General features: G+C 38.3%; 2 protein-coding genes across 2 annotated transcripts; both read right to left on the bottom strand.

The window, feature by feature from the left end:
- Nucleotides 1–3,988: 3,988 nt before the first annotated feature.
- On the bottom strand, nt 3,989–4,936 carry LOC101555922 (olfactory receptor 7A5-like). The gene has a single exon (XM_012934166.2). It carries the CDS (start codon nt 4,934–4,936, stop codon nt 3,989–3,991), a length of 948 nt encoding a protein of 315 aa, XP_012789620.2.
- Nucleotides 4,937–14,774: 9,838 nt separating this feature from the next.
- Nucleotides 14,775–15,716, bottom strand: LOC101555664 (olfactory receptor 7A17-like). Its single transcript, XM_004615053.2, has one exon. The coding sequence runs from the start codon at nt 15,714–15,716 to the stop codon at nt 14,775–14,777; it is 942 nt and encodes a 313-aa protein (XP_004615110.2).
- Between the last annotated feature and the right edge of the window lie 232 nt (nt 15,717–15,948).

The following is a 15,948-nucleotide window of genomic DNA, read 5'->3' as shown; positions in this document are numbered from 1 at the left end:
GGAACAAAAATTCTAGAGACAAGTGGTATTGTCTACAAGCACTGAGTTGGGCAATATTCTGTTCTTGTCTGAAGGAATGGGCAATGCTATTGGATTATCTAACTTGACTATATTTGAGATGTAACCATTTACTGCAGTTTTGCTTTTTTTATAGCTATTAAGAATATTTATTGCGTATATTATGATTTTGGCATATCCCAAAAACAGTAGCAATAAGTCTCTCAATGAGAGACATTACTGGTGCCCGTTCGAACAAATCGATGAGCAATGGGATGACAAAGTAGCTGAGAGGTACAAGCTTACAATGTTGCGATTTCTGGCAGATATTTCTCTGGACTTAGTTACTAAAATACAGAAATCCAAACCCGTGCGGCTGCTAGTGTGGCCTCTTGTCCTCATATCTCTTCATTCTCAGCAATGGAAAACAAATCATCAAATGCTTTCTTTTCAGCAGGTCGACTTTAGGGGGAAGAAACTCCAAATCAATAATAGTGAATTTTTTGTTGAAATATTGAATGTAATCACAGTAAAGTGAAAGTAAAGTGAAATTTACCAGTTACACATGCGGGGTGGGGGGCTGGGGGGAGGGGGGAGGTATACTGTGATTCTTGGTGGTGGAATATGTGCACTGGTGAAGGGATGGGTGTTCGAACATTGTATAACTGAGACTTAAACCTGAAAGCTTTGTAACTTTCCACATGGTGACTCTATAAAAGAATAAAAAAAATTAAAAAATAAAAAATAAAATAAATTAAAAAAAATATTAACAGAAAGTCAAATTTAAAAGTTTACTTTTGAAAAAAATCATTTAAACTTCTTTCTTTAAATGAAGTGGCTCATATATCAAATATAATTAGTCATATGGGAAGTTTTATTTAATGGAATTATGATATAGGAAACTAGAGGTTGCTCTTCAAGTCCATGTTTCCCCTTGAACACGTATCTCATTTGCTTATCTCTATGTCTCTTTGCTTGTCTATTTCCACTCTGGAAAAGCCTGTGCTCAACATTAAATTTGTATTCTCCTTTTCTCTCCCCTCACATCTCTCTAAATAAATCTCAATAAAAACTTGCTTTAAACAAGTAGAAAAGAAAAGAAAATCAGCTTAGAGCTAAAATTACTGAAGTGAACTTCTTAAAGTATTAAGCTTATGTAAAATCATAATCACTGTCACTGTCATCCAGAACTATTACTATAACCATTCACTCCATGAGGCATTCTATGTATAATTTCACTGCTGAACTTGAGCATTGTCATCTGCCCACAGATGCAACCATTGAGAGGAACTGTTAGATCCTGGGTTAGACACTAAAGAAGGTAGTATTACCTGCTGTAAGCAAAGTATACCTGTGTGGAAACACTTGAAAAAATATTGTTCCTTAGGATCCTGAGGTGATGTAATACATGACAGAAAATGATTCTGTAAAATGGATATTGACTCTGTAAAATATGTCCATATCCAGATTCTTGATGGTTTCTGAATACAAAAATTGAATAAAGAGGTCTGAAGGGCATCAATAATATAATCAGGTTATATTAAGGTAAGAAAATTATTCATGGTTATCTAGTAAGTGTCCAAGAGGGAGAGAAAAACTTCCAAGTCAGCAGCAAATGTGAAAAGCTATTTTTTTGTTTGCTTTTTGGGTCATACCCGACAATGCTCAGGGGTTACTCCTGGCTCATGCACTCAGGAATTACTCCTAGCGGTGCTCAGGGGACCGTATGGGATGCTGGGAATCGAACCAGGCTGGCCGCTTGCAAGGCAAATGCCCTACCCAATGTGCTATTGCTCCAGCCCCTGAAATGCTATTTTTTGACTTTTAGATGTAGAAAGATCTTTGAGTTATGAGATGTAGGTGACTGACCTGTAATCAAGAAATGACAGGGAAAGTATTATTCCCTGAATGTCTGAAGGACAACATCTGTAGTCAAGGGACACTCATAGGAAGCCTCACTTTGAGGACTATAAGAATATATATGTGTGAGCCATGTACAAAAGTCAGATCAAAATGGATTAAAGACCTCAACATCAGACCAGAATCTCTAAGGTACATTGAAGACAAGGACGGCAAAACCCTCCACGGCATTGAAGCCAAAGGTATCTTCAAAGCTGACATGCCACTGGCCAAGCAAGTGAAAACAGAGATAAATAAATGAGACTATCTCAAACTAAGAAGCTTCTGCGCCTCAAGAGAAACAGTGACCAAAGTACAAAGACAATCTACAGAATGGGAAAGGATATTTATGCAGTACCCATCCGATAAAGGGTTGATAACAAGGATATACAATGCACTGGTTGAACTCCACAAGAAGAAAACTGCCAACCCGATCAAAAAATGGGGTGATGAAATGAACAGAAACTTCCCCAAAAAAGAAATCTGAATGGCTCAGAGGCACATGAGAAAATGTTCAACATCACTAATCATCAGGGAAATGCAGATCAAAACAACCATGAGATATCATCTCACACCACAGAGACTGGCCCACATCCCCCCAAAAAGAAACAACCAGTGTTGGCGTGGATGTGGGGAGAAAGGGACTCCCCTTCATTGCTGGTGGGAATGCCAACTGGTTCAGCCCTTTTGGAAAACAATATGGACGATTCTCAAAAAATTAGAAATTGAGCTTCCATTTGACCCAGCAATACCACTCCTGGGAATATATCCCGGAAATGCAAAAAGGTATAGTAGAGATGACATTTGTATTTCTATGTTCATTGCAGCACTGTTACAATAGCCACAATATGGAAAAAACCAGAGTGCCCCAAAACAGATGACTGGTTAAACAAATTCTGGTACATCTACACAATGGAAATCTATGTAGCTGTCAGAAAACATGAAGTCATGAAATTTGCATATAAGTGGATCAACATGGAAAGTATCATGCTGAGTGAAATGAGTCAGAAAGAAAGAGATAGACATAGAAAGATTGCAATCATGTGGAATATAATATAGCTGAGAAGTACAAGTTTGCAATGATGCAATTTATGGCAGATATTTCTCTGGACTAAGTTATTAAAATACTAAAATACAGAAATCCAAAACCGTTCGGCTGCTAGTGTGGCCTCTCGACCTCATATCGCCTCATTCCCAGCAATGGAAAACAAATTATCAAATTCTTCCTTTTCAGCAGGTCCGACTGTAAGGGAGAGAAACTCCAAACAATAATAGTGAGTTTTTTGTTGAAATATTGAATGTAATCAAAGTAAAGAGAAATTAAGGTGAAATTTATCAGTTACACAGGCAGGGTGGTGGGGCTAGAGATGTGGGGTGGCAGGGTTGAGCTATACTGTGATTCTTGGTGGTGGAATAAGTGCACAGGTGAAGGGATGGGTGTTATGGGTATTGAAGCATTGTATAACTGAGACTTAACCTGAAACCTTTGTAAATTTCCACATGGTGATTCAATAAAAGGAAAAAAATAAAATAAAAAATATATAGATTGATAAGAATGAAAGGTATGTACCTTATGATGATTATATTATTTACAGGTTGGAGGCCATATTGTATTTTGCTCAAGACTGACTCCTAAAAAAATAAAAGGACTGCCTCCTGACTCTGTCCTTAGAGATCACTCCAGGAGATCATATTTGTTGCCAGAAATACACCACAGGTTGATTATGTGTATGGTAAGTCCTTTATCCTTTGTAATATCTCTCTAGCTACTGTGATGATTACTTAGTAAACTTTTAAATTTTGTGGTATAAGTTCTTTAACAAAAATATTTTGTAAGTAAAATGTGCTCTCATTAGAAAAGAGGGTATTGAAAATGCATCCGAACCATGGTAGGCAAAGAATTTGGAAATGTTTACCTAAAAAGTGGTAGAAACAGTGGGATGCAGAGACAGGAACTGGATATTAAATAAAGTGAGCTATGCCAAAGAAATGGTAATCCAGGAAAGGGGAAGTGCTACTCCCAACACATGAAAAATAATCACAATTTTTCTTCTAAGAGTTTTACTTCAACATAATAGCCCTTTTTTCATGCCTAAGACAAGAGTCCTTTTGTAGTTCCCTTCACCAAGAATGCACTCAGGGCCCTCTTTATGTCTCTGTTTCTCAGACTGTAGATGAAGGGGTTCAGCATGGGGGTGACCACAGTGTACATGGCAGAGGCTGTTGAACTGGACTGTGAGCTGTGGGTAGCAGCAGAGCTTAGATACACTCCAAGACAAGAGCAGTAGAATAGAGAGACCACTGAGAGGTGAGATGCACACGTAGAAAAGGCTTTCAATTTCCCCTGAGCGGATGTGATTCTACCTATAGAGGAAACTATCTTAGAGTAAGAGTAAAGGATCCCAGCTAGGGGCCCCCCACCCAGCAGAACAACTGAAAAATACATCACCACATTATTAACAAAGGTGTCTGAACAGGCAACCTGGACTATCAACTTGAGTTCACAAAAAAAGTTGGGAATTTCTAAATATGTACAGAAGGACAAGCGTAATGCTAATATGTTCTGTAACAAACATGCCAGACTACTCATGATCCACGATCCAAGAACCAGCAGTCCACAGAATCGGGGGTTCATGATGACTGTATAGTGCAGGGGGTGGCAGATGGCCACAAATCGGTCATAGGCCATCACTGCCAGGAGAAAGTTATCTAACACTGTGAAGGTACCAACAAAATACATCTGTGTGATGCACCCTTCATAGGTTGTTGCTTTCCTTTCTCTGTGTATACTCAATAGCATGTGAGGGACGGTGGTGGAGGTGAAGCAGATGTCCACGAAGGACAGGTTGGACAGGAAGAAGTACATGGGCGTGTGAAGGTGGGGGTCTGAGCTGACGGCCAGGATGATGAGCAGGTTCCCCAGCACGGTGGTCAGGTACATGGAGAGAAAAAGTCCAAAGATGAGGGGCTGCAGTTTTGGATCCTCTGAGAATCCCAGAAGAATAAATTGTGAAACATTTCCATCATTGCCTGGCTTCATGTGATTGTGTTGGTGATGCTAAAAAGATTAAAATGAACAAATAATATTCATAGAAAGATGTGCAAATATTTGGGGGCAATAATTCATTTTTGCATTTGTTACCACTGATAAAATATTTTGGATATATATTTTTTCTTTTTGGATCACATCCGGTGATGCACAGCGGTTATTCCTGGCTCTGCACTCAGGAATTACTTCTGGCCTTGCTCAGGGGACTATATTTGAGAGTATCCAATGTTTAATGTGCTTTAAGAGCTTTATATATTCCACGATCAGTATACTGAATCTCAGCCAGAGAGATAATATTGAGATTAAGGCACTTGACTTTCCTGTGCCCTATTCTGGTTCAGTCCCTGGCACCTCCTATGGTCCCTGACATTGCCTAGCATGACCCCTAAACACAGAGCAAGGAGTAGACCCTAAACATTTCTAGTATAGTTCAAATCTCCTGCCCTTACAAAATAATACTGAACCCCAAGAATGCTGGCAATGTGTCCCAAATCCTAAATTGTAGAAGATCTGTTTTTCAAATCCTAGTCATTCTGGCTCTTGATCCAGCATCTTTCCATCAAGACATATCATACTGCCTTGTAGTAAAGAGAAGATGGCAATTAATTTTATTGTTTTTTTTTTCATTTTTGGTCACACCCCAAGATGCACAGGGGTTACTCTTGGCTCTGAACTCAGGAATTACAGGGGACTGCACATATGGGATACTGGGAATAGAACCCAGATTGGCCACTTGCAAGGCAAACGCTCTACCCATTGACTGAGGTATCACTCCAGCCCACATATTTCAGATATTTTTTAAAATATCCCTCCCATATGAAAATTTTCCTTGGTAACTTTTTCCCAAAGAGCCAGAGAATTTTTTCCATATACTGAATGAAATTAAATGGAGACTGTCTCCATTTGGAGAGATTGCTGGTCTATGGGCTTGAGGTGCTTGAGTAAAATGGTCTCCACCATTCCAGAAACACCACAAATAAGCAGAAAGTGAAATGTAACGTTTTAGGGGTAATTATTGATATAAAATAGGAAGGCAGGGAAATGGTGCGTAGTCTGTTCTATGTTTCAGAAAAGTTTTCAGATAGATAACATTCAGACAAAGATGAAGTAGAGAAGGAGGAAGAGTGGATTGCATGTTGGCATGTATATCTTGAGATGGGAACAAACAATGAGACTTCCCTGTTTCAGATATTAAAATCAAAACAAACCTGGTGATGGAAGTTGTGAGGTAGCGGGGTATATGGAAGATAGTATCAGAAGCATTGTTGAGAAAAGTTGTTTCTCTGGCCCCTGAAATTTGAGAATCATCTTGCACCATACAAACTTAGATATCCATAACCTAAGAAACTTTCTCTCTCTTCATAGAAAACACACACACACACACACACACACACCACACCACACCACACTACACATTTACATGAGTATGCAGGATGCTGTTAAGTGTTGTAAGTTTTACTTGTATTCATTTGCAATAGGAAAATCCACATTTGATGGCTTTGCTAGCTCACATATTTATTTATTCAAATTCCTTATAAGTGAAATCACCCCCTAAAATTTCATTTCTTTTTTTTTCACTTCACAATTAAAGAACTGTGATTTACAACATTTTTGATAGTTGAGTTTTAGGAATAAAATATTTCAACACCAATCCAACCACCAGTGTCAATCTTCCCCTACTAGTATTCCCACATTTCCTTCCCACCCTAGACCCGCCCCACTCCTGCCTGTCAACTTGACAGGCACATTACAAAGTTCCCTGCCTGTCAACTTGACAGGCACATTACAAAGTTCCCTGGTTGGAGCTTAGATCTCATGTTTTCAGTGTTGTTGAGTCTGTATTTTGGATATATGGCTATCACTCGCCCACGTTACTAATATAACTGAATCCCGATGCTTGTTTACCCATTACTTCCTGTTCTCTTCTTTCCCCTTGATTTCTTTTCTCCTCTGTCCTTCTCTAAACTCTTATTTGAACACTAGGACCAAGGGTGATGTAAACATCCCTCTTTATTGCAATAACTTTCCTCTACTAGTATTTTATTTCCTCAACTAGTGAAACCATCCTTGTCTTTATTCTTCTGGCTTACTTCACTCCACATAATAATTACATTATTTCACCCTTCATTTCTTAAGCCGCTCCAAAAAGAAAAAAATATTGACTTTGGACTCTGTATTGGAGAAAGATCACAGTCATCCATTTCACTCAACCAATACTTAGAACTGTTTCATAAACAGAGATGGAATAAAGGAAAGAAGAAAAATGATTGAGGAGGAAATGAGACATGGTAAACTCTGAAGTTCTCTGAGAGATCTTGAGGAGGAAAAGTTTTCATTGGTTCTGGCTACATTCCAACCTGATAACATTGCCTTGTCAACAAGCAAATAGAATTTATAAAAGGACCTTTTCAAAAGTCAAAGCTATAGGGGCTGGAGCAATATTACAGCGGGTATTGTGTTTAGCCGTGCACATGGCCGGCCCGGGTTTGATTCTCAGCATCCCATATGGACACCTGAGCACCGCCAGGACTAATTCCTAAGTGCAAAATCAGAGTAACCCCTGAGCATCGCTGGTGTGATCTCCCAAAAGCCATAAAAGGCCTAAAAAATTTGTGTCTAAAACCTTATATATCATGCACCCCCTAAAAAAGAAAATAGACATAAACAAATCTGTGCTTTGCAAATGGAAATAAAAACAGTGCTTAGAAAACTAAGCAAATTCTATTTCAAGTGGAAGAATAATTTTTCCTGTGTAGTCTAGTTCACAAATAATTGACCAATGCATTGCAATATGGTTCCTTCAGGGACCAGGGTGCGATCCTTTCACAATATACTTATATGGCATCTTCTGTGATTTTTTTGACATTTGATATTTTTCATTTCCTTGGGGACAGGCTAGTCCTGGCTCTGGACTTTATTCTATAGGCAAACTATTCATTTTTCCAAGCACTATCAATCCTGCCCACCCCATAACAATTCCATCTTTTAATACTGAAAAGAATTTTTTCATGCCCTTATGCCTGCAAGAAGCAGAGCATACTTACATGTAGCTCACTCTCCTCTGACTCTGCCATCATAGTGCATGAACCATGCTGCCTCTGTGTTTCCTCTGGCATCCTTCACAGCAAGTGAATAAACTTGCATATCTGTCAAGCCAAATAGTAGCATGTGATGAAAATAAAATGAACTGAAAGCAGTAGGAGGAAAACTGCTGAAAATGTGTAGTGTTAAGACAATTCCTTTAAGAACATAAGCACTCAATGAAACAAGATGACACACAAGGATGATTGCCTAATATCTACCTACATTGATATTTTGGTTATTAAGGATTTAAATCTAAAATAATTTTCTAGAATCCTGCATGGGGGATTCAGAAAATCCACAGGGGAGTCACACAGTCATTATTTCTACAAAACAATGAAACATTCTGTATAACTCCATATGATTGCTAGCAAGTTAGATTTTAAACTTAGCTGGAACAGAGGTTGTATTGTAAAGGGGAATCTAAAAACAGTGACTGTTTATCTGAAAAATAGAACACTTCCTTCAAAATCAATTGAGAAACTTGGCAACAGAATGTTTTTAAATGTTAATATAATGAAAGGGTTATACATACATGTAATATAAATTATATTGGTTATATATATATATATATATATATATATATATATATATATATATGTCTGGGACTGGAGCAATAGCACAGCAGGTAGTGTATTTGCCTTGCACGCTGCCAACCCAGGTCTGATTCCTTCATCCCTCTTGGAGAGCCCAGCAAGCTACCGAGAGTATTCCACCCGCACGACAGAGCCTGGCAAGCTGCCCGTGGAGTATCCAATAGTCAAAACCAGTAATAATAAGTCTCACAATGGTGATGTTACTCGTGCCTGCTCGAGAAAATCGATGAACAATGGGAGGACAGTGCTACAGTGCTACTGTATATATACATACGCGAATATATATGTATAAAATGTATGTATTTTATACATACATATAAAATCACTGAAAGAAATCAGTTATAAAGAAAACTTAATTAAATTGAAACTAAATGTATTATTTAAAGGAGAAACGTCTTTCATACTTTGGACCAGAGGTTATATATGGACAATGTGGGGAGATCACGGGTGCTCTGATTGTGGTGGGTGCAATGGCTTTGTACACAGCATAAACATTAACACTACTGTAACCTGATCATTTAAATTAAAGTTAAAAATATATAAATGACATAAAAAAAGAAAGGAAACTGTCATAGGGAATGGGGTTGAGAGTATTAAGCTGATACTCAAGGATATTCTATGTTTGCTGGGGCTGGGGGGGCAGAACAGAATATAAGTAGGTATATATTATAAGGATTTAAATTAAAACTATATATAGACTGTGGTCAATGGTATAAATAATGATTTATTTTTCTGTTGAGGATTGTCAACTAATACAATTTGCACTTGAACCAAATCCTTCTGTGACATAGAATTTCGGAGCATCCTGGCTGTCACCCACCTCTCTTCACTACAACCTCCATTGTGAAATGTCTCTGGACTACTCATATCTTGTGGGTGAAAATATTATACTTGCCTGAAAGCACTTTAAACTTTACCCTCTCAAAACATTTTCCCAACACTGATAATAGAGTGTGTAACGAGTTAGGAATACGAATCATTCAAACCGGAGTATCAGAGTCATGCCAAAATCTCAGCAGCTTCAGTTATCAATTCAATCATCAATTATCAAGGCACCGATGAGACACTCCTCTGTCTCTAGACTAAGGACAATGAACACTAGTGACCACTGGTCTACACATCCATTATCTCTCACTCTCCTTGCAGAGACCAGTCAGTGTTTGAACTCACCTGCATGCCTCCAGGTGAAGGTGTGAATTCCTCCTTAGGAGGTTGATGGTGAAGGAAGGTCCATCCTTCAGACAAGACAGCAGGAAGAGTGAAGTATCATACCCCAGTCAGACCTAAGAATGGAAAGACAGAAATCCCCAAACTTCTTTTCCATCCCAGGATCAGAACTGCAAAGGCACAAGAGATGAGCAATATTTACAGCGCCCCTGTTTGCCCATCAGACATGTTTACTTCTTGTTCCTCTGGTCCCCAAGCACATCACTCCCCTGAGGACAGAAAACAGTTCTTCCTAATGATTTGCTTTTCCAAAGGCATTAGACGAAATGAATCTAGTTTTGCCAAAGACTTGAACCCTTTTTTAGCTAGAATTCCTGCCATGTCTCTAGTCAAGTAGCATCTCATTTACACCTGAGTTTACATTTTCCCCATGAGACCACTTTGTAATCTCTCCAGATCAATCATCTCCATATCATCCTTCTCAATTCAGCTGATTTGGGGTGGAGGCACAGCCCCCTGATATTTGGAAATATTCTTCTCCACAAAAGTTGAACTTAAAAAAAAGTTGAACTGAGGGGTTCTGAGGTTAATCCTGGGTTTTGTGAAGTCTTTTCCAGAATGTTTAAAATTGTCTTTCAGTATGATAAGTTAAATACTTATGTTTGGTTAACAATATAAAAATTAATTATAAAAATGTTTGAACACATGAGTTTCTCCTTATAGGAATTTCCTGAACTATTCTTATGATCATTCACTCCATGAGGAATTCTATGTATAATTTCACTGCTGAACTTGAGCATTGTCATCTGCCCACAGATGCAACCATTGAGAGGCCCTGTTAGATTCTGGGCTAGACACTAAAGAAGGTAGTATTACCTGCTGTAAGCAAAGTATACCTGTGTGGAAACACTTGAAAAAATATTGTTCCTTAGGTTCCTGGTGTGATATAATACATGACAGAAAATGATTCTGTAGAATGGAGATTGAGTCTGTAAAATATGTCCACATCCAGATTCTTGATGGTTTCTGAATACAAAAATTGAATAAAGAGGTCTGAAGGGCATCAATAATATAATCAGGTGACATTAAGGTAAGAAAATTATTCATGGTTATCTAGTAATCAGTAAGTGTCAAAGAGAGAGAGAAAAACTTCCAAGTCAGCTGCAAATGTGAAATGCTATTTTTTGTTTGCTTTTTGGGTCACACTCGACAATGCTCAGGGGTTACTCCTGGCTCATGCACTCAGGAATTACTTCTAGCAGTGCTCAGGGGACCGTATGGGATGCTGGGAATCGAACCAGGTTGGCCGCTTGCAAGGCAAATGCCCTACTCTATGTGCTATTGCTCCAGCCCCTGAAATGCTATTTTTTGACTTTTAGATGAAGAAAGATCTTTGAGTTATGAGATGTAGGTGACTGACCTGTAATCCAGAAATGACAAGGAAAGTATTTTTCCCTGAATGTCTGAAGGACAACATCTGTAGTCAAGGGACACTCATTGAGGACTATAAGAATATATATGTGTGAGCTTAACAATCAGTGTGAGAATATTCTACCGTGGATGCAGGAATCAAATATGCTCATTTGTTCACTATTGTGTGCTCAAGAGAAGTGAATTCCAGTGTCTCAAGTCATTACTCTCTTTGGGAAAACAAGTTTTGGTTTAAAGTAAATGATCCGGGCATCAGAGAAATACAAGGGGTTTAAGGTACTTGCATTGTGTGAGGCTGACCCAAGCTTGATCCCTCACTCTACTTATGGTCCCCCCAAGCCCTGCTTGGAGTTATCTCTGATAATGGAATAAGTAGAAAGCCTAGAGCACCACTGGATATGCCCCCCACCAAATCAAAAAAATAATTTCATATTACAAGGACACTCAGTGAGCTACAAGAAAACTCAGATATACAAGAACCTCAGAAGTGAAATTATTGAATGTATGTAGTATTTTAGCAAATAATCAAAGTATTCCTGGATTAAAATCTTTTAAAAAATTTCATTATAAAGCATTGAATTTTTCATAAAAATTTCATAAAAATGTTTCATAAAAATTTCATAAAAATTTCATAAAAAATTTTCATAAAAATTTTTCATAAAAATTTTTCATAAAAATTTCATTATAAAATTTCATTATAAAGCATTGAAAATATAGATCAAATGAAAGATTGCACAGCATTATCTTGAGAATTTAGAAATATCAGATAGAAGACATAACTAAAATTTCCACTGTGAAGAAACCATGCATGAACAATCAGACTACCAGAGAAATGGCATCATAAACATAAAAATATTTAAGGAGAAGAGAAGAAAAGAGAAACATAATTATTATTTAAAGAGATAGGGGGCTGGAGTAATAGTCGAGCAATTAAGGCACTTGACTTGCACATGGTCAACCCAAGTTCAATCTCCAGCATCCCACATGGTTCCCCAAGTCCCACAGGAGTCATATTTGAGCCCAGAGTCAAGAGTAACAACCCCTTCATCACTAAGTCAATGATGGTTGGAGGAATCATTCGGGATGGGAGATAAGTGCTGAAAGTAGATAAAGGACCAAATGTGATAGCTTCTCAGTATCTATATTGCAAACCATAATACCCAGAAGTAGAGAGAGACTATGGGGGAAATTGTCTGCCATAGACGGAGAGAGAGGGTTGGGAAAGGGAGGACATACTGGGGACATTGGTGGTGGGGAATGTGCACTGGTGGAGGGTTGGGTGTTCGATCGTTGTATGACTGAAACTCAAACATGAAAGTTTTGTACTGTATCTCATGGTGATTCAATTAAAAAAACTAAAAAAAAATGTCACCCCTTCACCTCACTGAGTGTGACCCCCAAACAAATAAAAATAACAAACAAATAAAATAATGTTAGAATTTTGCAAATGTTAGGAAGGAAGTAGACATAAATGTTCATGATGTTAATCAAAACATCTAATTATTACAATGCAAGATGATCTTCAGGACACAGGGTAGGCACATTTTGCATCATTGGTTTGAGACTACCTCAGTAAAAATATTGCAACAAAGTAAGTGACATTCTGCTTATACTATGTCTATTAAATTTGTGATCATAATATGTGATAAATGTATCACAAAAGCATGACATTAGCACTATGTGATCATATTTCCAATTAAAATAGTACAAAAATTAAAACTAAATAAATAGAAATAATGTGCACACCTTAATAAATTTAACTACTTCACTGTCAAAAATGATCTGATCCAGGGTCTGGAACAATAGCACAGCGGGTAGGGTGTTTACCTTGCATGTGGCCGATCTGGGTTTCGATTCCCAGCATGCCATATGGTTCCCTGAGCATGCCAGGAGTAATTCCTGAGTGCATGAGCCAGGAGTAACCCCTGTGCATTGCCGGGTGTGACCCAAAAAAGCAAAATAAATAAATAAATAAAAATGATCTGATCCTTCAGCAAATCATAGACTTTTGTATGAAGAAGAGGTTATGAAAATGATCATGTATTTTATTTCTTAATTTAAATTATCTGACATTATGTTTACTAGTCCCTGTTACATACACCAGAATTAAATGTGGGTGAAGGAGATTATATTTTTAAAAACTGCTTTAAAAAGACATGAAGGCTTCTCATGCTTTACTTAAAATGATACACAAATAAAAATGTGTAGTACGTTCAGAAGAAATAGAAGGTGATGACATTAGATTTAATTAACAAATAAGTCATAACCAAGATAGCAAAGGACATTTCAAAACTGAACAAAATGAAATTATTCTATAAAAATACCCACTACATGCCAACCTGTTTACAAATGGGCATTCACCCTCCCTAATCCTCTGAGTATATATACTCCATGAACAAGAGAAAATTTGCATAGTCAGACAATGTAAGGCTTGAAATTGGACTTCGTATTTCAGGTCATTGAGGTGGACATTAAGTCCATCTGTTTATAATTTTATGTCTGGCAATGGGGACTGCTCTTGAGGACAAAATTCTTAATCACTTTGTGACTTAAAATTGGCACTGTGGAAAATATTGTAAAAGGAAAAAAGTCCTACAGAAGATCAAGAATCAGTGAAAAACAAACTTCTAAGTTTCAGTCTACCTTATTGAATAGATCAGACATACTCAGGAGTTTAACTCTAAAAGTACAAGTGATCCCAGATTTTCTCTATTATAAATTATGTAAATCAACATTCTCATCAATATAATTTGTTCACCATTGAAGTAGTAAAGTTTGAGATGAAGCAAGCAAAAGAAATTATTTGGTATAAGATACATATTTTAATTTTATTGTTCCCTGAAAAAACTGCTGTCTATTAGGTACCAGGAAATTTACAAATATACACATATATGTAGATATATGTGATAAATATGAATATATAGGGCTGGGTTTGATTCCTCCACCCCTCTCGGAGAGCCCGGCAAGCTACCCATGGCATATTCAATATGCCAAAAACAGTAACAACAAGTCTCAAAATGGAGATGTTACTGGTGCCCGCTTGAGCAAATCAATGAGCAATGGGATGACAGTGACAGTAATATATATATATATATGTATGCATACATATATATATGAATGATCCCTGGCAGAAAATAAGTCTGAAAATGTTGGTAAAGAAATTGGAAAACTTGGGGGCTGGAGCGTAGCACAGCGGGGAGGGCGTTTGCCTTGCGCGCGGCTGACCCGGGTTCTATTCCCAGCATCCCATATGGTCCCCTGAGTACCCCCCAGGGTAATTCCTGAGTTCAGAGCCAGGAATAACCCCTGTGCATCGCCCAGTGTGACCCAAAAAGCAAAAAAAAAAAAGAAAGAAATTGGAAAATTGCTGGATATCAGAGAGTGTAGAAAGATTGACCAGTAAAATTACATAAAGTGAATAGGAGCGAGGTCAAAAGGTCAAACATCCAGTGAACAGAAAGCAAGCTTTACATATGAAATATGATATTTAATTATACAATCTTCTTCTCTAGAAGCTTCTTCTCAGCAATTAAGGGCGCCTCCTCCTTCCTAGGTCAATGTCCCTTTGCAGTTCCCTTCAGCAAGAAAGCTTTCAGAGCCCTCTTGATGTCGTTATTCCTCAGACTGTAGATGAAGGGGTTTAGCATGGGGGTCACCACAGAGTACATCACAGAGGCTATTGAATTTGACTGGGAGCTGTGGGGGGCAGCAGAGCTAAGATACACTCCCAGACTAGTGCAGTAAAATAAGGAGACAACGGCCAGGTGAGACGCACAAGTGGAGAAGGCTTTATACTTCCCTTGGGCTGAGGAGATTTGACGTATGGAGGAGACAATCTTCGAATAAGAGTAAAGGATCCCAGCCAGAGGACCGCCACCCAGCAGCACAGTTGACAGATAAATCCCCACGTCATTGAGTAAGGTGTCAGAACAGGCCAGCTGGACCATCTGTTTGAGGTCACAGAAAAAGTTGGGGATTTCCAAGTCTGTGCAAAAGGACAATCGCAGAGTGAGTAAGCTATGCAAAAGTGAAACAAGAGAGCTCACGGTCCAGGACCCCATGGCCAGAAGTCCGCAGATTCGGGGGTTCATGATGACTGTGTAGTGCAGGGGGTGGCAGATGGCCACAAAGCGGTCATAGGCCATCACAGTGAGCAGTAAATCATCTAACACTGCGAACACATTGACAAAATACATCTGAGTGATGCAACCGTCATAGGTTGCAACTTTACACTCTTTCTGGATGTTCACCAGTAACTTAGGGACAGTGGTGGAGGTAAAGCAGATATCCACGAAGGACAGGTTGGACAGGAAGAAGTACATGGGCGTGTGGAGGTGGGGGTCTGAGCTGACAGCCAGGATGAGGAGCAGGTTCCCAAAGACGGTGATCAGGTACATGGACAGGAAAAGTACAAATATGATCGAGTGCAGTTCTGGTTCCTCTAAAAATCCCAAAAGAATAAATTCTGAAATGTGTGAGTCATTTTCTGGTTTCATGTTACTGGTCTTAGTCTAAGAAATAAGGATAAACATCATTAACGATCATATTAACCTGCATTACTCACATATTTGAAATGCAACAAGTAATGATTGAAAACAAGAAATCACTTTTACTATTCCCTGTGTGGATCTCTTACTCTTTGTAGCAGTTGGACACTGCTACAAATAACTTTTTTTTTTTTGCTTTTTGAGTCACATCTGGAGATGCACAGGGGTTACTCCTGGCTTT

The sequence above is a fragment of the Sorex araneus genome, chromosome 2 (assembly GCF_027595985.1).
Source record: "Sorex araneus isolate mSorAra2 chromosome 2, mSorAra2.pri, whole genome shotgun sequence".
Lineage (NCBI taxonomy): Eukaryota > Metazoa > Chordata > Mammalia > Eulipotyphla > Soricidae > Sorex > Sorex araneus.
This window is presented reverse-complemented; position numbering and strand designations above follow the sequence as displayed.

What these genes read in the sequence shown, in the direction of transcription:
- LOC101555922 (XM_012934166.2), bottom strand. Translation starts at nt 4,936, where the DNA reads ATGAAGCCAGGCAATGATGGAAATGTTTCACAATTTATTCTTCTGGGA.
- LOC101555664 (XM_004615053.2), bottom strand. Translation starts at nt 15,716, where the DNA reads ATGAAACCAGAAAATGACTCACACATTTCAGAATTTATTCTTTTGGGA.